This window comes from Fistularia commersonii, chromosome 32 (assembly GCF_037954325.1).
Source record: "Fistularia commersonii isolate RoL2024-O1a breed Wild chromosome 32, RoL_Fcom_v1.0, whole genome shotgun sequence".
Lineage (NCBI taxonomy): Eukaryota > Metazoa > Chordata > Actinopteri > Syngnathiformes > Fistulariidae > Fistularia > Fistularia commersonii.
Window position 1 is genome coordinate 11,124,121 of NC_141315.1, and position 20,475 is coordinate 11,144,595.

The 20,475-nt window shown below is 51.3% G+C and overlaps 3 protein-coding genes across 5 annotated transcripts; 1 reads left to right on the forward strand and 2 right to left on the reverse strand.

Annotated features, from left to right (window-relative positions):
• Positions 1 to 78: 78 nt before the first annotated feature.
• asb3 (ankyrin repeat and SOCS box containing 3) lies at positions 79 to 3,336 on the reverse strand. The gene is made up of 9 exons (XM_086140091.1): positions 2,875 to 3,336; positions 2,419 to 2,589; positions 2,237 to 2,349; positions 2,006 to 2,138; positions 1,743 to 1,920; positions 1,435 to 1,647; positions 1,013 to 1,303; positions 625 to 758; positions 79 to 542 (listed from the first exon to the last, which is right to left on the reverse strand). The coding sequence occupies exons 1-9, from the start codon at positions 3,071 to 3,073 to the stop codon at positions 370 to 372; spliced, it is 1,605 nt and encodes a 534-aa protein (XP_085996217.1). The 5' UTR covers positions 3,074 to 3,336; the 3' UTR covers positions 79 to 369.
• A 54-nt stretch (positions 3,337 to 3,390) lies between these two features.
• c32h10orf88 (chromosome 32 C10orf88 homolog) lies at positions 3,391 to 9,705 on the forward strand. Of its 2 annotated transcripts, none has more exons than XM_086140092.1 (9): positions 3,391 to 3,531; positions 4,563 to 4,699; positions 4,809 to 5,006; positions 5,383 to 5,452; positions 5,729 to 5,917; positions 6,496 to 6,612; positions 7,654 to 7,810; positions 7,895 to 8,081; positions 8,759 to 9,705. In XM_086140092.1, the coding sequence occupies exons 2-9, from the start codon at positions 4,575 to 4,577 to the stop codon at positions 8,949 to 8,951; spliced, it is 1,236 nt and encodes a 411-aa protein (XP_085996218.1). In that variant the 5' UTR covers positions 3,391 to 3,531; positions 4,563 to 4,574; the 3' UTR covers positions 8,952 to 9,705. The 2 variants fall into 2 exon arrangements, with proteins under 2 accessions (XP_085996218.1, XP_085996220.1); XM_086140094.1 differs by having other exon boundaries at positions 3,396 to 3,531; positions 4,544 to 4,699.
• A 761-nt stretch (positions 9,706 to 10,466) lies between these two features.
• Positions 10,467 to 19,485, reverse strand: htra1b (HtrA serine peptidase 1b). 2 transcript variants are annotated; one of them, XM_086140125.1, is made up of 10 exons: positions 19,014 to 19,485; positions 16,665 to 16,764; positions 15,578 to 15,692; positions 15,389 to 15,478; positions 12,817 to 13,011; positions 12,560 to 12,592; positions 12,248 to 12,362; positions 11,844 to 11,901; positions 10,896 to 10,991; positions 10,467 to 10,812 (listed from the first exon to the last, which is right to left on the reverse strand). In XM_086140125.1, exons 1-10 carry the CDS (start codon positions 19,453 to 19,455, stop codon positions 10,644 to 10,646), a joined length of 1,413 nt encoding a protein of 470 aa, XP_085996251.1. In that variant the 5' UTR covers positions 19,456 to 19,485; the 3' UTR covers positions 10,467 to 10,643. The 2 variants fall into 2 exon arrangements, with proteins under 2 accessions (XP_085996251.1, XP_085996250.1); XM_086140124.1 differs by having other exon boundaries at positions 16,665 to 16,767.
• Positions 19,486 to 20,475: the final 990 nt, after the last annotated feature.

A 20,475-nucleotide genomic window follows, 5' to 3' on the forward strand; every position in this document is an offset into this window, starting at 1 on the left:
CTGTGAGTGACACCGCCGCCGACCAATCAGAGGGGCCCACAGGCTCCCATTGTATTGCAGACAAGACACACCAACGTGGAGGTTGAAAACAAAATATTTTAATAGGCATAAAACAGCAATCTTTACTGGTAATTACATGAAAAGTAATAAGACAAGGTTACTTCAAAGGGATCCTCGGGGTGTTGGGTTGTCTTTAGCCAAAGTGTGTTATTTTCTTGTTAAATTCATGCTAACTTCTCTTTTTTAATACATTTTCCAAAACAGTATCGGGACTGTTGTTGACACGTTATTGTTTCTGACCCCCTAGAATAGTCGCAAGGTTGAAAATGCACACACTTCAAGTCCCAGGCACAAAGAGGACCCTGCGGATCACGTGACCGCCGGGCCTGAGACAAGATCCTGGACATCGCTGAATTGCAAGAAGTCCTGAAGGCAGGCGGGAAGCGGCAGCCGGCGGACGGCGTCCGTCCTCATCAGGACGTCCGGGCCCAGCAAGGCCCGGACCTGCAGCCGGCAGGCGTGGCACAAGCTGGGGGGCGAGTCTAGGGGGGAAATTAATTATTCATGGCGAAGCTTGATGGTTGATTTCCTTCTCACATCCTGCAAAAGCGTTGTAGGTCATACCAAAGTCCAGACGAGGCTCCCAGGTCCCCGCCGCTCGTCTCCGACCCAGGACCTCCCTCACCGGGGCGGAGAGCGCCGACCGGTCGACGAACTCCAGCAGGTAGTTCAGCGCATCGCCGGGCGCCTCCTCCAACCTGAGGGCAAAATAGAGTTGCCGTGACAACGAGGCTCGAACAGATGTCCTTTTGTTGCCGAGGACAAGAGGAGGAGCCGCTGCGGAGACGGCGTCGGATCGGGTCATTGTTTTATTTACAGGGGCGGGGCTTAACCCGGACTGGGTCGGCTGTCAATCACACACAGACATGCAACCATTCGCCCTCTCAACCAGTGACTTGAATGAAGATGGAGAAGGTGGAGGGAACATGTAGATCAGCGGTGCGGGGCCTACAGGTGAGGCAGCAGCAGCAGGTGGGGGTCCAGTCCGGCCCGGAGGACGAGGGGGAGCCAGGAGGAGGCCTGCTTCACCCGGCGGGCCGCCGCTCGGAGCAGCCCCTGCACCTCCTCCCGGTCAAGTGCCTTCCTGCCCGGGAGGGGGGCCGCCGGCCCGGCCCCGCCCGCCGGTACCCGCCGCTGGTCTAGCACCAGACGCAGCAGCTCGGCGCCGCCGGTCGAGAAAGCAAACGCCCAGTCCTCCTCCCTCAGCCGGGCTCCTGCAGAGATCAGCATCCTCATGGAGTCACTGCAACACACACACCAGAGTCAAAGCAATATTTTTGCTGTTTTTTTAAGTGAGTGTGTGTGTGTGTGTGTGTGTGTGTGTGTGTGTGTGTGTGTGTGTGTGTGTGTGTGTGTGTGCGTGCGTGCATCCACCTGCAGGGGGTGCTGGAGGTTTGCAGGCAGTAGGACAACGGGGACTTCAGGCCGAGCAGGACACACTCCTGACCATCAGGACTGAAGCCCTGGTCCAGGAGCAGCTCCAGGGCACGGCAGCCGCGGCCGTTCACCGCCAGATAGAGCGGGCTGACCTGGGAGGGGTCGCGGTCGCACGCACGGTCCGTGGCGGTGATCAGCCTTCTGAGCACGCTGAATACACACACACACACACACACACACACACTCGTATAACCCTTGATGTGCTTGGCTCCTTCTGAGGGGACATCCAGGTAGCAGGTTTGTACCTGCAGTGTCCGAACTCGGCGGCGGCGTGGATGGCCATCTGGGGCCAGTCGGCGCTGCACACCATGTTGGCGTCGGCGCCATGGCCCAGTAGGAAGTCGACGGCGGCCAAATGACCCTCCTGAGCGGAGATGAAGAGGGGCGTGGCCAAGTCGGCTGCCTGCGTGTTCACGTTTGCGCCTGGAAGTAAATGCAGCCCAGATTAGAGGATCACCCGCAGTTGATGTGCGGAAGAAGAAGGTGGAGGGTGGGGCGGCGGGGTTACCGGCTTGGACCAGGACCTCCAGGCAGTCCAGGCGTCCGTACTGACAGGCCAGGAACAGAGGTGAAATCCGGTGGTCGTCCAGCGCCTCCAGCTCAGCCACGGCGGCCAGGACCCGCACCATGGCGGCGTTCCCCTGAGGAACCACAGCTCAGGGTCACAACCACAAAGTGCAGAACCGACCCTCCAGGAACAGAGGAGGCAGGAGAACCGCGGTGTTCGGGCCTCCCGTACCATGTAGACGGCCTGGTGGAGGCACGTCCAGCAGGAGGCCGTGTGGGTGCGGTTGACCTCGGCCCCTTTACCGACCAGCAGCTCCACCACGTCCATGTGACCTCCGCTCACCGCTGTAAAACAAACAGCCCAGTCAGCCACACACACACACACACTGCCGTCCCCCCGGCGCAGTGAGTTACCTGCATAGAGCGGACAGGACAGGTCGTTGGTCAGCTGGTCCATGTCGGCGCCGGCCTTCAGCAACCGCTGCACCACGGTCACGTGACCCCGCTGGGCAGCCAGGAAGCAGGCCGACTCGCCCTCGTGGGTCAGGGAGTTGACGTAGCTCCGGGTGGCGGACGCCGCGCCAGCTGCTCGCCGGCCAATAGAAACACAGGATTCATTCATTCACACAAGGCGAGGGGGCGGAGCCAGACCCAAGAAGGCGGGGCTTAAACCCAACGAGTCAGCTGTCAATCATCCAACCATTCATCCTCTCAGGAACCAGGGTAGAACCCATACAGGAGAACATGGAGAACACTCTACAGCTGGATATAACGAAACCTAATGTCTACTTAATGTAACGCGCTAGCTTTTATTTTGAAAAACAACGGTGATGGACACCGGAAGTGAGCTGCAGCGAACGGGGTACCTACCGGCGGCGGACAGCAGCTCCCGCACGCAGCCGCCACTTCCGGCGGCGGCCGCCTCATGCAGCGGGTTCCAGCCGCGGTTGTCGCGACAGTCGACGCTACAGCCGCTCGCCACCAGCGCCCGCAGCGCCTTCCGGTCACCGGAGCGAGCCGCGGCGGAGACGCCGGATACCGTGTCCCCGTAGCACTCCGTGAAGTCCATGGCGCTACCTGACCGGAAGTTAGCCCGAGACACGGGAGCTAGCAAAACACAGTGCTAGCTTGGCGCCGCTCGTCTGTGACGTAGCTTGTTGCGATTTAACGTGACATCAAAACACACGCGTTTGGTCAACATCACGTCCCGAGACGCAAAAAATATGCGGTAGTCACGAAACGTAAGAGAAAACACGACCCGGATGTCCGTAAGCATCCACCACCGCCGTCACTGGACCGGACCGCTCCCGCCGGTCGCGTTTTGATGACGTCACAAGACAGCGCCGCCTCCGCGCGACGTGCTGCCGTTAGCCCCGAGCTAGGCGCGTCACCTTTTTATCCATATGTAAAAATTTAAACCAACAGAGTTTTTAATCGGGCTTTTGGGTAGTTTGTGCGGAAATGTGAAGAAGTGGGTCCGGGGGAGGACGTTATCCGACGTGTTTGTTACGGGAAGAACACCGAAAGGTAATTGGAGCGTTAGCCTTGAAGCTAACCGCTGTCAATTCATTTGGTTTATTTACCTTTGCAGCACCGAGGCAGAGCTCAGTCGGCTTCAGGGAAAATAAACCTGAAATAAAAACGTCCTGCCTCGGAAATGTGATTTCGGATTAATTTATCATGGCACTTTACAGGTCAGTGCCTTGCCAGATTTGTTTTTCGGAAAATCTCAGTGGTTCTTTAGGATCACTGTTTTTTTAAGGGGTCGAAAACTAGCCTCGATTTCCGACACGGGAAATAATCACCTGGAAAAACTCAAATAATAGTCTAAAATGTATAGAAACAACCGTGATTACTGGTAGAATTTGCCCCCGGCGCCATTATGTATATTAATACTTGAATTATATGCGGATTTGTTTTTATTTCAATGGCACTCTGCGTGCTTTGGTGATGCTATCTCTCTATTTATGAATCGTATTTAATCTGTGTCGTGTGTTTTTGACATTAATCCATGACGTGTCTGCTGAAACAAATCATGTGATTACATTCAGCAATCACCAAAGATGGGTGTCTGTCAGAAAATGCATCTGCTTCTGAAGATATTTTGCTTTAAATGTAGGGGTCTGTGTCCAGTTTGCTGATTATTAATTACAATTGAATAATAATCTGTCAAGATATGTTGTGAAATGTCACACATCTAGCTGTTTCTCAGTAAGGTGAATGTATTTTCCTAGCATTCCCATTTAGATTCCCACTGAGATTTGAAAAGAGAAGCAGACTTAACTGAGTGATGTACTGGATCAGAATCAGAAAAATGTGATTTGCTATTCAGTATCAAAGTTGTGAGCATGTGAACACCAAGAATAAAATTAAAATCCAATACGAATAATGAATAAATTAAAAAAAGAGGGTGGAAAAAAAAAAAAAAAATATATATATATATATATATATATATATATATATATAGAATAAATTACTACCCAAAATTGTGCAAAATGTTGGTACAAAATCGCTTTGCATTCATATAATCAATAGGCAGATGATGTGTTTCTCCCCAGAGGTGCGTCATCATGGTGGACGTCGCTGTGATGGTGGACGCCTCCTGGGTCTGTCAGGACGCCGGGCGCCACTTGACCGACGTCCTGCTTCCGGTCAACTTGGCCGACGGCGAGGAGGAGGGAGATGAAACAAATGGGTAAAACAAAGCGAGAACAGTGCCGGCTTCCCGAGCCTGGACTTGTAACCGCCTGATCGTCCTGCGGCCTGTGAACATGAGTGAGCGAGCCGCGGATCTGTCCCGTCAGGGGGGGTCCGGTGCTGCTGGAGCAGGGGGAGGAAGGCCGTCCCTGCGTTCTGACCCTCCGCTGCCACCCGGACGCTCCCGACGCCATCGCCCAGCTGCTGCTCGTCAGCGAGGCCCGGACGATGGAGGTGTACGGCCAGACGGGGGAGTACCTCGGGACGGTGAGGGGGCAGGAGGACGGAAGCCTCTCCACGGACAGGTGTGTGGAGACGAGAGTTTTAGAACTTTGACCTTCAAGACCTTTTATCAGGAGGTTCTACACCTGGTTTCTCTCCACACAGTCCAAAAACAGCCAGCTGGTTCAGTGGGGACTCTAAATTGCCTGTAGGTGTGGATGAGAGGGTGAATGATTGGATGATTGACAGCAGGTTGAGCCCCCGCCCCTCGCCCCACCCTCAGCTGGGATTGGCTATCGATAATTCATCAATGAATTACAAACAAAAAACAAAAGGCACATTTTCAAACATTAACACCAACAACTCCCATCGTGTTCACTCTGTGTGTATGTGTGTTTGTGTGTGTGTGTGTGTGTGTGTGTGTGTGTGTGTGTGTGCGCGTGTGCTTTCATCCCTCAGCTCAGATCGAGGCCCCTTTTACCGTAAACAGCTGACACTGGATGAACCGACAACGTCGTGTGACGTGAAGGTGAGGAAGTATGTGGATGGATGGAGGGATGGATGAGTGAATGATGGTAGATGGATGCATGAATGTATGGATGTGGGTGAACGTGTGGATGGATGGTTGAATAATTGGATGGATGGGTGGATGGAATGCTGTTTGAAAAGGGAAACATTCAAGTGTGTCTGGAAAATATAAATTCCTGATTGTTCCAGTTCAAAAGTGAACAATTAGCCTTTTGTCATGTTGAGTGTGTGTGTGTGTGTGTGTGTGTGTCCACTGACCTTCTCTCTCCCCTCCCAGCTCGTGGTCCTCTCCGGGCGCTGCAGTGTGTGTGTGCGTGGCCTGGTGGTGGGCCTGCGGCGGCGGCGCTGCCCGGCCCCAGGCGGCGCCATCGACATGCAGCAGGTGCGGAGCCTCCTGGACGAGATGGGGACCAGTCTATCTCCTGGAGCGCAGAACCTCATGGACATGGTCCACGTGCAGCAGCAGGTGGGTCACCCCTGCAGGACAGGAGCTGCAACCATACGATCCCAACCCTTCACCGAGGACAGAACGCTACCAACATCTGAAGATGTTCCATCATTTCAACGTCCACATCTAGAGACGCATGTTTGCGTGTCAGTATTCCACAGCAACTTTGAAAACAAAGATAAAATAAAGTGATAGTTTGGACAGAAGCAGCACTGGATGTCAGGCAGAGATCAGGAGGAGCCTGAAGACACAGGAACACCTGGAGTTAGCTCCAGGAGGGCTTTTACAGGCTGAGCAGGGACGAGCAGGGAGACCCAGCCAGTAGAGGGCAGCAGAGCTGAGGGTAGTCAGGCAGAGAACCTGCACAGGGTAAGGCTGTGTGTGTGTGAGTGAGTGAGTGTGTGTGAGTGTGTGAGTGAGTGTGTGTTTTGCATGCTTCATATATCAGCTGCTGCTCCGGTGTACCGTCCGGTGTGTTTTTGCTGCCCCCTTATGGCCGCCCGTTGACAGGTGTGTGTGTGTGTGTGTGTGTGTGTGTGTGTGTGTGTGTGTGTGTGTGTGTGTGTGTGTGTGTGTGTGTGTGTGTGTGTGTACAGAGGCAGAGCAGCTCCCTGGAGACCCTGCTCCCCCTCCTGATGAGGGGAGGGGTTTTCCCCGCCTCCCCCTTCGAGCCCAGGAAGGACCTGACTCCGCCCACAGAGACACTGTCACCTGTGAGCACCCCTCATCTGTGTGTGTGTGTGTGTGTGTGTGTGTGTATATATATACACTATATTCATGTCTGTGTATACTCTATTTGTTTCTGTATGCACTCCAGATTCATCTATTTGTGTGTGTGTATATTTATACACTGTATATTCATGCGTTTGTGTGTAAATATACATTGTATATTGATATGTGTGTTTGTACGCACGGTATATTCATATTTGTGTGTGTATACACTATATATTTATATGTGTGTGTGTGTGTGTTTGTATAAATGCTTTATTTGTGTGTGTGTGTGTTTAATATTTGTGTGTGTTTGTATAAACACTATATTCATTTATGTATATACACTATATATTTGTGTGCGTGTGTTTGTGTGAGTTTGTATAAACACTATATGCGTGTGTGTGTGTGTGTTAACACTATATTTTCGTGTGGGTGTATACACTATATATTTGTGTGTGTGTGTGTGTATATACACTATATATTTATATGTGTGTGTTTTTGCGAAAACACTACATTTGTGTGTGTATACACTATATATTTGTGTGTGTATATATATATACACTATATCTTTGTGTGTGTGTGTAAATACACTATATATTTGTGTGTGTTTGTGTGTGTATACACTATATATTTGTGTGTGTGTGTATACACTATATATTTGTGTGTGTGTGTGTGTATATATACACTATATATTTGTGTGTGTGTATATACACTATATATTCGTGTGTGTTTGTATATACACTATATTTGTGTGTGTTTGTGTAAACACCATATATGTGTGTGTTTATACACTATATATTTGTGTGTGTGTGTATATACACTATATATATCCATGTGTGTGTATATACACTATATATATCCGTGTGTGTGTATACACACTATATATATATCCATGTGTTTGTGTATACACTATATATTCATGTGTGTGTATACACTATATATATGTGTGTGTGTTTGTATACACACTATATGGGTGTGTGTGTGTGTGTCCATACTATATATTCGTGTGTGTGTATACACTATATATTTGTGTGTGTTTCCAGCCCCTTCCGGGTTCCATCACGCCCAGCGACCTGGCGGCGGTGACGCCTAACGGCGCCATGTCTCTGGGTTCCTCCTCCTTCTCCTCGTCTCCCTCGCCGTCCTCCTCGCCGCCGTCCCTCGCCGACGAGCCTCCGTGTGACGTCTCTGCAGATCCAGGCGAGCCGTGGGAATCGCTCGCTTTTCCAGATCGCGGCCCGACGTCCGCTTCCCGTTTCCGAGCCTCCAAATCTGTCCCCGCAGGGGGCGGCGTGAGCCACGCCCAGCTGAGCGCCATGATGTCACACCTGCTGAAGGGGCGAGGCCAAGGCGACGCCCGCCTCCTGCCCGTCCTGCAGAGCGTCTGCAGCCAGGTGACGCAGCTCAGGCTGGACAACGCCGCCGCCGCCGCCCAGAGGAAGGAGAAGAAGTCGGAGACCGACGGCTCCTGGTGAGCTGACGCTGCGGCGGAAAGCTCGGGGGCGGGGCTTAACTCCATCACTTCCTGTCGATGGTGAACGGCTTCACGGGGCGTTCCGGGGATTTCACGTGAAATCAGGAAGTTCAGAGCGTCAGGAGGCAACGGAACGCAGGGGTGTAGTTCCGCTGACGGCCACCGGGGGCGCTAGAGGACCGCCATCCTGCGCATCAATGGGGTTCTTTGTGGCTGGCGGGCGGCGCCGGCGCCACCGAGCCTCTGAAACGACCGGCCACCTTCTCCTCGCTCTTTCTGACCGTGGGGTCGGCGCCGTCACGTGACCTCCTCTCTGCGCCGCGGAGGCTCGTCTCGGGGGGAGTAATCTATTACTTTTCAACGGCAGAAAGATTTCGACGCTTCCTGTGAGTGGGTCTGAAGACCGATACACTAAACCCTGGGCTGCGGTGTGTGTGTGTGTGTGTGTGTGTGTGTGTGTGTGTGTGTGTGTGTGTGTGTGTGTGTGTGTGTTTGTTTTCCGCTTTCCGCTGTGGTCGGTAAAACACAGTGGATGTTTCCAGAAGCTGGAGAAGAGTAGGAGGTTGGTGTCCTCCTGGTGTAGGAGGACGTCGGTCGTGCCGGAGCGGCAGGAAGTGATGTCAGAGTACTTCCTGTGTCCTGACCCGGCGGGCTGTGTGTTCTGGTCCCCCCAGGGACCTGGACTGGGTGATGGAGCGCCGTCTGGACCAGATGGAGCAGCGGCTGAAGGAGCACGTGGACCGGCGGCTGGATGCCCTGGAGCAGAAGCTGGAGAAGGTTCTGGTCCTCGCCCTCCAGCGGGACGCCATTGGGCCGCCGGCCGCCGGGCCGCCGGAGCCGGAGGCCCCGCCCCCGACCCCAAACTGAAGCTCCGAGGGTCAGAGGTCAACCTCGGGAGGGACGGGACACTAACCAGCCTCACCTTCATAACCCCACGGAGAGACGGGATTGGCCGCCGCCGCTCACATGACACACCCGTCACCCCAACTGTACTGATCAATATTTATTTGTAAAGTAACAGATTACTTCGATTGTAATGAACATTCCCTGTGGTCGGACCAGGTTCTGACCCGGTGGTGGACTGGGTTCTCCATGTGTGCTCCTCACATGTTCTCCTGCCTGGGTTACCTCCAGGTCCTCCTACTCATGTCCACTCCATGTTCTCCGTGGTTCTTCTCATGTTCCCCTGCCTGGATCTCCTCATGTTCTCCTCCTTGGTCCTCTCCATGTTCTCCTCCTTGGTCCTCTCCATGTTCTCCTCCTTGGTCCTCTCCATGTTCTCCTCCTTGGTCCTCTCCATGTTCTCCTGCCTGGTTCTCCCAAAGCACTCCTCCCTGGTTCTTCTCATGTTCCCCAGTGTGGTCCTCTCCATGTTCTCCTCATGTTCTCCACCCTGGTTCTGTGTGTCATGTGGGGTTCCAGGGAGATTCTGAGTCTTCACGAGGCTCGTCTTGAAATCCAGCTCCACCAGGACCACGGCGCGACCTCAGGTCGTCCCAGGGTCTTCTTGAAGAACCTGGAAGAAACGTTGGTGTTCGTACCAGGAGGTCCGCCTGTATCTGCTCCGGAACTGTCATTTCTGCTTTTATCATTAACGCTCAATAAACTCTATTTATTCAGATGCTGGATTCTTCTGGTCTGTGGAAGGAGGTCTCTGGAGGTTCCTCTGTTCTGGATCCTTCTGATCCAAACTCCTCCGGCGGGGAGAGCCTGGCGTTTCCGTGGAAAACCTCCGGCGGAGGTCCAGGACGGAAACCCGCCCGCCGCAAAGTGGAGAACAAGAGTCAGCAGAAAGCGTGAGTCAGGCGGTGGTTACGATCCACGCCGTCACAACCCTGGGGGCGGAGCTTCAGACCCGCTCAGCAAACGCCGGAACTACAAAGATGGCGTCTGCCAGAAGACGTGGCGTTCGGTTTTTCGGTTTTCAAACCTTGTCAAAGTTCTTCCGAGTGTTCCGATCATCTGCAGATGTTCAGGCGGTTCATCGCGAGCTTCTTACCAGCATGGCGCTAACTTCTTTTCCCGCCCTCTGAGAGTGTCCAGGTTGCCATAGCAACAGAGCGATGCTAGCTCCTTTAGCATACCGCTACCAGCAGGCTAAAATTTACCGCCTGTTTTTGCACTGGATACGTTGTGACGTCGCTATGACAACGCTCAGGACGTCTGATCAAGTCAGAACAGGGTGTGTGTGTGTGTGTGTGTGTGTGTGTGTGTGTGGCAAGCGTGCAGTACCACGTTTGGCCACAAGGGCTACAATCAAACGGCGCTTTATCTCCTGGTTCATTTTAAAAACCAAATGTGTGACCTTGTAAATGTCAGAGGTGACCTCTGACCTTCTGGGACCTCCCGTCCAATCACAGCAGGGTAAAACGGCACGGACAATCACTTTTAAAAATAACTTTATTCCCTTTTTCACACATATTTAGAAAAATCCCCCGATACAAACATAGAAACCTGAATGAACTTCTAATAATTACACATTAATTACACCAGTTTGGGGGGGGGGGGGGGCGTTTCCACGGCGACGCCGACCCCGCCCCGCCCGTCGGTCCGTCGCCCTCAAGGCTCCACCTCCTCGGGCACGACGTCCAGGATGACGTCCTCGTTGCCCCGCCGCACCACCATCCTCAGCGCCTCGTCCCGCCGGATGGCGGCGCTGACGTCGGCGGCGGATCCGGCGCGCTCGCCGTTGATGCTGATGATGATGTCGCCCTCCAGCAGGCCGGCGCTGCCATGGAAACCACAGGGGAGACGGCGAGCGTCACCATCGGTCGTACCAAATGTACAGGGGACACGGAATGTACCACTTACGCCTCGGCGGGGGTGCGGGCGATGACCTCGATGACGTACGCTCCGGAGGTGACGTCCGGGAAGTCCGACAGACGTGCCTTCAGCTCCTTGGACAGCCTGGGGGGGGCAGGAGGTCAGACACACACTTTACACACACACACACATACACACACACACACACGTACGCGGGGGGAAGGGGCGGGGCCTGATGGCGGGTGTGTTTTGACCCAGTTTTCGCACATTCCTGGTCGCGGTCGTCACTCAGCGGCGTTCTGGAGACGATGTCACAGCCTGATGACCTCCTCATCTTCTCTGAGGGTCCTTCTGCTGCACCTCAAAGCTTCTCCAGGACGTTTCCTCTTCCATCCAAAGTTTCCGTGAAGTTTCTTCTCTTCCATCCTAGCTTCCAGGAAGTGTCCTCTATCCCACAAACTTTCCACGATGTCTCTTCTTCTTCTTCACCAACGTTTCCAGGACGTTTCTTCTCTTTCATCCAAGTTTCCAGTGTCTCTTCATGGTCAGATCCATGGAGGAGGAGGAGGAGCAGCGCAGAGGTCTGGTTGGCAGTTTTGTTGAGTGAAACAACCAGAACCACCTTCTACTCAACATCTCCAAGACAGAGGAAGTGGTGGTGGACTTCAGGAAGAATGGGAGGAGACGTGTACCCATCACCATCTGGGGTGAGGAGGTGGAGATGGTGGACTCCTACGAGAACCTTGAGGTCCACCTGAACAATCAACTGGACTGGACACACTGGAAGGGTCGGAGGAGATGTTCTTCTTGAGGAGACCGAGGACGTTTGGTGTCTGCAGAGGGTTCCTCAAGACCTTCCACCAGTCCATGGAACCTTATCTGATTCCTCACTTCCCGTAAACTCCTTGATCATTTCGAGAAGATTCAAGTTTGTTTCCTGTGTGTGTGTGTGTGTGTGTGTGTGTGTGTGTGTGTGTGTGTGTGTGAAGGACTCACGATGGCGTCAGGCTCATCATCCTGACTCCGATGTACTTCTTCTTCTGCAAGGCTTTACCTGTGAGAGACAGAGCGTCAGACCAGCCGTTCCAGAAAGCTTCTCCTGATGTTCCTCAGCATTGAATGAAGGTACTCATGTTGGAGGACGGTTCTCCTAACGTTCTATGGAGGTTCTCCTGGTGTTCTGCTTTGGCTCTCCTGACTTTCTGCTACGCTTTTCAAATACACCGAGGTTCTCCTCAGGTTCTGTGAAGGCTCTGACCGTCTGCTCAGGATCTCATGGGATTCTAAGGTTCTCCTGAGCTCCTGTTCAGGTTCATCTAAGGTTCTGAGCTTCTGTTTAGGTTTGCTGGTACACTGAGGTTGTGTTCAGGTTATGTGGACGTTCTCCTGAGGTTCAGCACCTCTGGCCTGCCGGTCGTGAGATTCGGCCAGGAACTGTCGGATCTTGTCGGAGGGGATGGCGAAGGAGATCCCGGCCGTCACCTTCAGGGTGTTGATGCCGATCACCTCCCCGTCCTGCCAGGCACACACACACACACACACACACACACACACACACACACACACATTCATTCAGCTCTTTGATTGGCCCCCCAGCAGCCGTTTGTACCATGACCTCTGATGTCCATAAGGCTATCAGTGCTTCATAGGTTATAACTAGCTTAGCTTAGCCTAGCTTAGCTTAGCTTCATCACAGCGTGGTGCAGACTCACCAGGTTGACGAGTGGGCCTCCCGAGTTCCCGTACTGCAACAAAGAACAGCCTCCATAAGTTTTTTAAAACAACAGTTGCCACGGCGACCAGACGTCAGCGCCATGTGTCTTCGCCACGCTCGCCACCGACGTTACCGGACGTGGCTAATTCAGGGGCTAATTAGCCTTTTCGGCGCGGCAAAACCCCACGAGGGCCTCGAATGCGTCGCGGCCGAAGGCCCGGTCGGGAACGCGTTGAAACCCGCCCCCCCGCTCACGTTGATGATGGCGTCCGTCTGGATGTAGTCCATGTCGGAGTTGCGGAGGCCGAGCTCCCGGCCCCCCCGCTGGGTGGTGCTGACGATGCCGGTGGTGACGGTGTTCTGCAGGGAGAACGGGCTGCCGATGGCCACCACAAACTCCCCGGGCCGGAGGTCCGCCGAGCGACCCAGCAACAGCACCGGCAGCTTGGACTGCGCACACGCACACACACACACACACACACACACACACACACAGTGTAGCTGTGAAGGTGGCGGCGTTCACTGGACAATAATGGACGTCATGATGTGATTGTAAATGAATAGGAAGTTGTTGTAAATCAGCTGGAAGTTACATAAACAAATATAATTGTACTGGAAAATGATATATGTACACAATTTCTCACCACATGGTACAATAATATGGAACAATAGATATATGCTGCATCGCAACAAATCTCTATTTTACAAGGAATGGTTTGAGAAAGGCAGGTGGTCAATAATGGACTTGATGGAAGACAATGGTGGTCTTTTAGACTATGAATAATTTCAAATGATTTTAATTCAACAGGAAGTGACAAAATCAGTGGGAAGTGATTTGCAATAAGCAGGAGGTAACTAAGTCAACAGGAAGTGACTTGATATCAATAAGAAATTACTTTTAATCAGCAGGAAGTAAGTTTGAATTAACAGGAAGTGACCGAAGAAGCAAGAGGTGACTTTGAAACAGCAGGAAGTGACTTCCAAGAAGCAGCAAGTATCTTTAAGTCAACAGGAAATGACTTGATATCAATAAGAAACTGCTTTTAATGAGCAGGAAGTGATTTTAAGGCAACAGGAAGTGACTTAGTCGGTGCTAAGTAACTTCAAATCAACAGGAAGTGACTGGAGAAGCAGGAAGTGACTTCCAAGAACCAGGAAGTATCTTTAAGTCAACAGGAAGTGACTTGATATCAATAAGAAACTACTTTTAATGAGCAGGAAGTGATTTTAAGGCAACAGGAAGTGACTCAGTCAGCGCTAAGTGACTTCAAATCAACAGGAACTCTCGCTAAGGAGGAAGGAACAGATGGAGTCACATGAGCAGGCCGCGGTGAATCACCCGGATTAGCCGTCTAATCTGGAATAATATGATCGGGCCGCTCCTCCGAACCGCCTCATGTTTGAGCGGCGCCGTCCAATCGGTTGTCATGACGACCACACACAACATCCCGGACCGGCTGACCTACTTTGGGGGCCCAGATGTATGACGGAATGCGGCGGCCATGTTGGGAGCCATAACAGGCCCTGGCGTGTGTGTGTGTGTGTGCGTGTGTGTGTGTGTGTGTGTGACGACAGACATGTGTTGCCCATTTCCCGTGTTTGCTAACGAGTGTAAAATCTCTGACCCAGTTTCCATGGAGCGAATGATGAGGAGGATGAAGACGTTCCATCCAGGATTACTGCTCTGACCCTCGGCCGACAGGTGACTCACCTGGGCGCCGCTCGCAACCAATCAATGAGCTTATCCAGATCAAATCATCATTATCATATTTATTATCACTGAGTTTTTATTATCATTGTTTTTCATGATTCTAACTTATTATTGAATTACTGTCATCAATGCTTTTGCTTTTTACTTTTATAAATATTGTCATTACTGTTATATGTTATTATTCTTATCATTATTGTTTTTATATAACAGTTGTTGTTGATGTTTGTGTTATTATTTTAACCATTTTTTTCCACTATTTTTTATGTAATTTTTTATATTATTATCACTATGGTAATGACATCACTTTTATTATTGTCTTTATATCACTATTATTATTATTATTATATCATCATCACTATTGTTTTTATATCACTATTCACAATTATATAACTATAAATTTATTATTATTGTTATGATATCACTATTATTATGGTTTTATATCACTTTTATTATCGTTATTATATCACTTTTATTATTTTTTTATAATACTATTATTATTCTTTTTATCACATATTATTATTATTATTATTATTGTGTTTACAAGAAAATATATAAAAATAAGAAATGCTAAATGCATATAAGCATGTACATATCATAACATAATTTTGCATAATAGCATAATAGCATAGCATAATTTTGTTTCTGTAATCAACGCTTTCATTGGTTCACTGACACCAGAAACAGGAAGTGAAACAACCCCTTCACACACACACACACACACACACACACACACACACACACACACACTCATGCTAATTCTAATGCTAATGCTAATATTCATTCATTCGTTCACATGATCCAATCACCGCTGGCATCCAGGTGAGGGGCGGGGCTTGAGCTGTAAATCACCCGTCACTCACAGCTGAGGAACCAGGAAGCCCTCAGTGAAGCTGCTTCTGGACTGAAGGTGGAGAACCTGGAGAACCTGGAGAACCTGGAGAACCCACTCACTCAGGTCTTCTCAGGTAGGCAAAGAAACTTGTTGTTTCCCAGAGCTGAGGATTCCCAGCGGTCCTGAACGCACCATGTGGGCGCCGTTCAGCCGCCGTTCCAGGCCGGCCATCACACACACACACACACACACACACACACACACACACTTCCACACACACTCACCGGGGTGTCAATCTTGATCAGCGCGATGTCGGCCTTCTCGTCCACGTCTTTGATTTTGGCGTCGTAGCTGGCGCCGCTCCTCAGCTCCACCTGCGGGCGGAAGACGGTTACTGCCGGTGCCGGCTCGCCGCGCTCCGATTGGCCGCCGCCCCCGTGGGGGCGGAGCCACGGCGAGAAGGGGGACGGCACCTTCACGCGCTGCTTGTTGGCCACCACGTGGGCGTTGGTGACGATGAGTCCGTCCTCCGACACGATGAAGCCGGAGCCGCTGGCGACCACCACCTCACGCTTGGAGTAGATCATTCTAGAAGGTGGAGGAGAAGCTGCGTCAGAGGAGAAGATCTCCACCGTCAGAGGAGAAGATCTCCAGCGGCGTCCTGCTTCTGCTCGGTCTGTGTGTCAGCTTGTCCACGGTAAAGATAAATCACCGAGACATTCCGTGTCCTTCAGCTCAGGAGAATTCTCAAGTAGCTCCAGAAAGGAAATCATCTCAGGTTTGAGCTCCTGAATTCATTGATCGATCCGATCGGTCAATCATTCGCATCACGTATGAATTTTGTGCCGATCTTTGTCCGGCTTCACTGAAAAGACAAGCGGGCCGGAGTTTCCCAACCCTGCTCTGGATCTCGAGCCAGAGCAGGGGTCTGGAAGCCGGAGCCGGAAGCTGGATCTAGAACCTGAATCCAAATCCTGGAACTAGAACCTCCCACTAGAACCTTGGTCTTAAACCTGGATGGAGAACCTGCGACTAAAACCTGCATTTAGAGTCCTGAACCTCAATCTAGAACCTGGAACTAAAACATGGATCTAGAACCTGGAACTAGATCCTGGATAGAGAACCTGGGACTACACCCCCACATCTAGAGTCTAGAACCTCAATCTAAAACCTGGATCGAGAAGCTGGAACTAAAACCTGCATTTAGAGTCCTGAACCTCAATCTGGAACCTGGGACTGGTAATTGGATATAGAACCTGGATGGTGAACCTGAATCTAAAACCTGGAATTGGAACCTCTCGCTAGAACCTTGGTCTTAAACCTGGATTGAGAACCCGGGACTAAACCCCCGCATCCAGAGTCTAGAACCTCTGTCTAAAACCTGGATCGAGAACCTGGAACTAAATCCTGGATCGAGAACCTGGACCGTGACCCTGAATCTAACACCTGGAGTTAGAGCTTCTCTCAAGAACTTGGTCTTCAACCTGGATGGAGAACGTGGGACTAAACCCTGCATCTAGAACCTGCATCTAGAACCTGGACCGGGTCTCGGCCCCTCACTTGCGGTAGAGCTCGATGTGGACCACGGCCGGCGCGATCTTCTCCACCACGTCTGCGATGAAGTTGTATTTGTGCCGGAGGCTGTCGGGGTTCTGCTGACCTGCTGGAGGAACACACACACACACACACACACACACACACTATGAGTCTTGGAGCTCTAGCTGGACTGATAGACTTACATGATCACATTTTCTTTCCAGGGTTTCTTCAGTGGGGAACTCATAGCTGGGTTCTCCCCATGTTCTCCTCATGTTCTCCCCATGGTCTCCTCATGTTTTCCATCCTGGGTTCTCCCCATGTTCTCCTCATGTTCTCCTCATGTTCTCCCCATGGTCTCCTCATGTTTTCCATCCTGGGTTCTCCCCATGTTCTCCTCATGTTCTTCATTCTGGGTTCTCTCCATGTTCTCCTCATGTTCTCCATTGTGGGTTCTCCTCATGTTCTCCAACCTGGGTTCGCTCATGTTCTCCCTATGTTCTTCATCCTGGGTTCTCCCCATGTTCTCCATCCTGGGTTCTCCCCATGTTCTCCTCATGTTCTCTCCATGTTCTCCTCATGTTCACTCCATGTTCTCTCCATGTTCCCTCCATGTTCTCCTCATGTTCTCATGTTCTCTCCATGTTCTCCTCATGTTCTCTCCATGTTCTCCTCATGTTCTCCCCATGTTCTCCTGAGGACGTCTCTAGCTGAATGTTTTGTGTTATTGTCCGCCTGTGAGATGTTTGAGGACTTTGTGTAAAAACATGAATGTCCAGTTTTTTGTGTTTTATAACCTCTGCAGTCCGTCCGTCCCTCAGGAGGTCACGTGACCCGGCAGGACCTTCAGCGTGAAACCCGAGGTGGAGATGTTTGTTTGACCTCCAGATGGAGAGCAGTGACTGTGAGTGATCTGGATCTCCGAGGTCTCCGTTCCTTCCCGGCCGTCCATCAGGTCCCGGAAGCTCCCAGACGTTCTCCTCCTCCTTCCAGAAGCTTCCCTCAGGACCTGCTCTCTGTTTCTGGTTCTTTGTTCGCCGATTAAAGAAACCAGAAACGGCGGATGGTATCGGGCGAGTCCCGACGGCCAAACATTCCTGGGCTTCCTGAAAGGCCCCGCCCTTCCCGGCACGATCGGCCAATCAGGACGCGGCGAGAGGAAAACAAGGCGACGCTCGGATGTGGGTTAAGTAAGAGGCTGACCTACATCTGGGCCTGCTTAGAGGAGCTTACACAACCTGGAGGAGGAGAAGGAGAAGAAGAGGAGGGCTGGAGATGGACACCTCTCACTGCCTGCTCTCTTCTCACTTCCTGTTTGCTTCTCACTTCCTGTTTGCTTCTCACTTCCTGTTTGCGTGAGACGCTTCTTCTGTCCTTCTGAGGACGTCGGCTGGTGGAGAAGGTGCCAGTGAGGAGCCAGGCTCCAGGACCGTCACACCACAGCCCCTTCTGGGGTTGGATGGAGGTCCTTAGATGTTGGACCAGGGGTCCACTGAGGACCCTCAGGTGGGACGGAGGCCCTCGGGAGTCAGACCAGGGGTCCTCAGGGGTCTGAGGAGGTCCTTTGGGTCTGATGGAGGTCTTTGGGGGTCTGATGGAGGTCCTCAGAGGTTGGATGGAGGTCCGATGGAGGTCCTCGGGGGTCTGATGGAGGTCTTCAGAGGTTGGATGGAGGCCCTTGGGGGTCTGATGGAGGTCTTCAGAGATCTGCTGGAGATCTTCAGGGGTCTGCTGGAGATCTTCAAGGGTCCGATGGAGGTCTTCAGGGGCCTGATGGAGGTCTGATGGAGGTCTTCAGGGATCTGCTGGAGGTCTTCAGAGGTCTGATGGAGATCCTCAGAGGTTGGATGGAGGCCCTTGGGGGTCTGATGGAGGTCTTCAGGGATCTGCTGGAGATCTTCAAGGGTCCGATGGAGGTCTTCAGGGGCCTGATGGAGGTCTGATGGAGGTCTTCAGGGATCTGCTGGAGGTCTTCAGGGATCTGCTGGAGATCTTCACAGGTCTGATGGAGGTTCTCAGAGGTCTGATGGAGGTCTTCAGGGATCTGCTGGAGGTCTTCAGGGATCTGCTGGAGATCTTCACAGGTCTGATGGAGGTCCTCAGAGGTCTGATGGAGATCTTCAAGGGTCTGATGGAGGTCCTCAGAGGTCTGATGGAGGTCTTCAAGGGTCTGATGGAGATCTTCAGGGGTCTGATGGAGGTCTTCAGAGGTTGGATGGAGGTCCTCGGGGATGTGCTGGTGATCTTCAGAGGTCTGCTGGAGGTCCTAGTGGGTCTGCATGAGGTCCTCAGGGATCTGCTGGAGGTCCTCCCGCTCCCATGGTGTGATCCCCCTGCGTGTGTGTGCGTGTGTGGTCCCGCAGCGCTCCTCACCTTCTCCGCAGGTTCCCTTCTGGACGACGATGACCGGCGTCCGGCGCTGGTGTGCGTCGCGGCCGCTCACGCGCTTGAGCTCGCACACGTCCCGGTACGTGACGCCGTCGCTGCCGCACACGGGCTCGCCGCTGGTGCACGCGCACACGCCGGCTCCCGCGCGCCGGCGGACGGTGGCGGACGCCTCCACGCCGCCCGCCAGCAGGCACTCCGCGCCCTCCGCGCACGGCGGGTCCCCGGCGCCGCCGCACGGTTCGCCCACCGCGGCCGCGCACACCGGGCAGCAGCCGCAGGGGTCGGCGGCCTCCCCGGCCGGGCAGCCCGCCGCGCCGCCCGGGGGGCGACAGGCGGAGCGGTCGCACGGCTCCGGGCAGCCGCCGGGGAGCGCGGAGGAGGCGGCCGCGGAGAGAGCCAGGACGCACACGGAGAACCGGAGCAGCATCTCGGCGGGAGGAGACGGAGCGGGACGGGACGGGACTGGGGGAGACGCGCCCACGACGGCCGGCTTTATACGCGCCGGACGGTAAACAACGGAGATGATTGGTGGAGCGGCGTGACGTCACGGGGGGCGGGGCACCCGCACCTGGCCGACCACTATTATTATTATCATTATTATTAACGTTCTTATTGTTACCGTTAGACACATTAACTATTATTATTACTCCCACTCTTCTTCTTCTTCTTCTTCTTCTTATCATTATTATTATTATTATTATTATTAGTCACATTATTATTATTATTATTATTATTATAAGTCACATTATCATTGCTATGATTATAATAATTATAATTATCATTATTATCATCATACACAACTTTACTGTTATTATTTTTACCAACATTTTTATTATTGTTATTATTATCATTGATTGTTACATTATTATCTTTATTATTATTATTATTATTATTATTATTATTATTGCCCACGTTTTTCCTCCTCTTCTTCTTCTTCTTCTTCTTCTTCTTCTTCTACTTTTTCTTCTTCCTCTTAGTATTATTAATATTATTCTTAGTCCTATTATCATTTATATTACCCATATCTTTATGATTATTATTAGTCCTATTATTATTATTATTATTATTATTATTGCCCACATAATTATTATTATTAGTAGTAGTGACTTATTATTATTATTATTACCCACATTTTCCTTATTATTAGTAATAAACACTTTCTTCTTATAATCATTATTCGTCACATTTCTATTATTATTATTGTTATTATTAGTCACATTTGTATTATTGTAATTTTTAGCATTAGCAGCATTTTTATCATTATTATTAGCGACATTTTTTACTATTATAATTAATTATTAGTATTATCAATTTACCACTATTTTTATAATTAGGCACATTATTATTATTATTATTTTTATTATTAATCTTATAATAAGTCACATTTGTATTATTATTATTAGTCACATCTTTACTATTATTGTTGTTGTTGTTATAATTATGATAT

What these genes read in the sequence shown, in the direction of transcription:
- asb3 (XM_086140091.1), bottom strand. Translation starts at nt 3,073, where the DNA reads ATGGACTTCACGGAGTGCTACGGGGACACGGTATCCGGCGTCTCCGCC. An exon ending in GCCGAGTTCGGACACTGCAG is followed by an intron (nt 1,648 to 1,742) that starts GTACAAACCTGC and finishes GTGTGTATTCAG; the next exon opens with CGTGCTCAGAAGGCTGATCA. An exon ending in GGAGCCTCGTCTGGACTTTG is followed by an intron (nt 543 to 624) that starts GTATGACCTACA and finishes TTTCCCCCCTAG; the next exon opens with ACTCGCCCCCCAGCTTGTGC.
- c32h10orf88 (XM_086140092.1), top strand. Translation starts at nt 4,575, where the DNA reads ATGGTGGACGTCGCTGTGATGGTGGACGCCTCCTGGGTCTGTCAGGAC. An exon ending in CAACGTCGTGTGACGTGAAG is followed by an intron (nt 5,453 to 5,728) that starts GTGAGGAAGTAT and finishes CTCCCCTCCCAG; the next exon opens with CTCGTGGTCCTCTCCGGGCG. An exon ending in CCACAGAGACACTGTCACCT is followed by an intron (nt 6,613 to 7,653) that starts GTGAGCACCCCT and finishes GTGTGTTTCCAG; the next exon opens with CCCCTTCCGGGTTCCATCAC.
- htra1b (XM_086140124.1), bottom strand. Translation starts at nt 19,455, where the DNA reads ATGCTGCTCCGGTTCTCCGTGTGCGTCCTGGCTCTCTCCGCGGCCGCC. An exon ending in GAAGGGAACCTGCGGAGAAG is followed by an intron (nt 16,768 to 19,013) that starts GTGAGGAGCGCT and finishes GTGTTCCTCCAG; the next exon opens with CAGGTCAGCAGAACCCCGAC. An exon ending in GCCCGCACCCCCGCCGAGGC is followed by an intron (nt 10,813 to 10,895) that starts GTAAGTGGTACA and finishes TTTCCATGGCAG; the next exon opens with CGCCGGCCTGCTGGAGGGCG.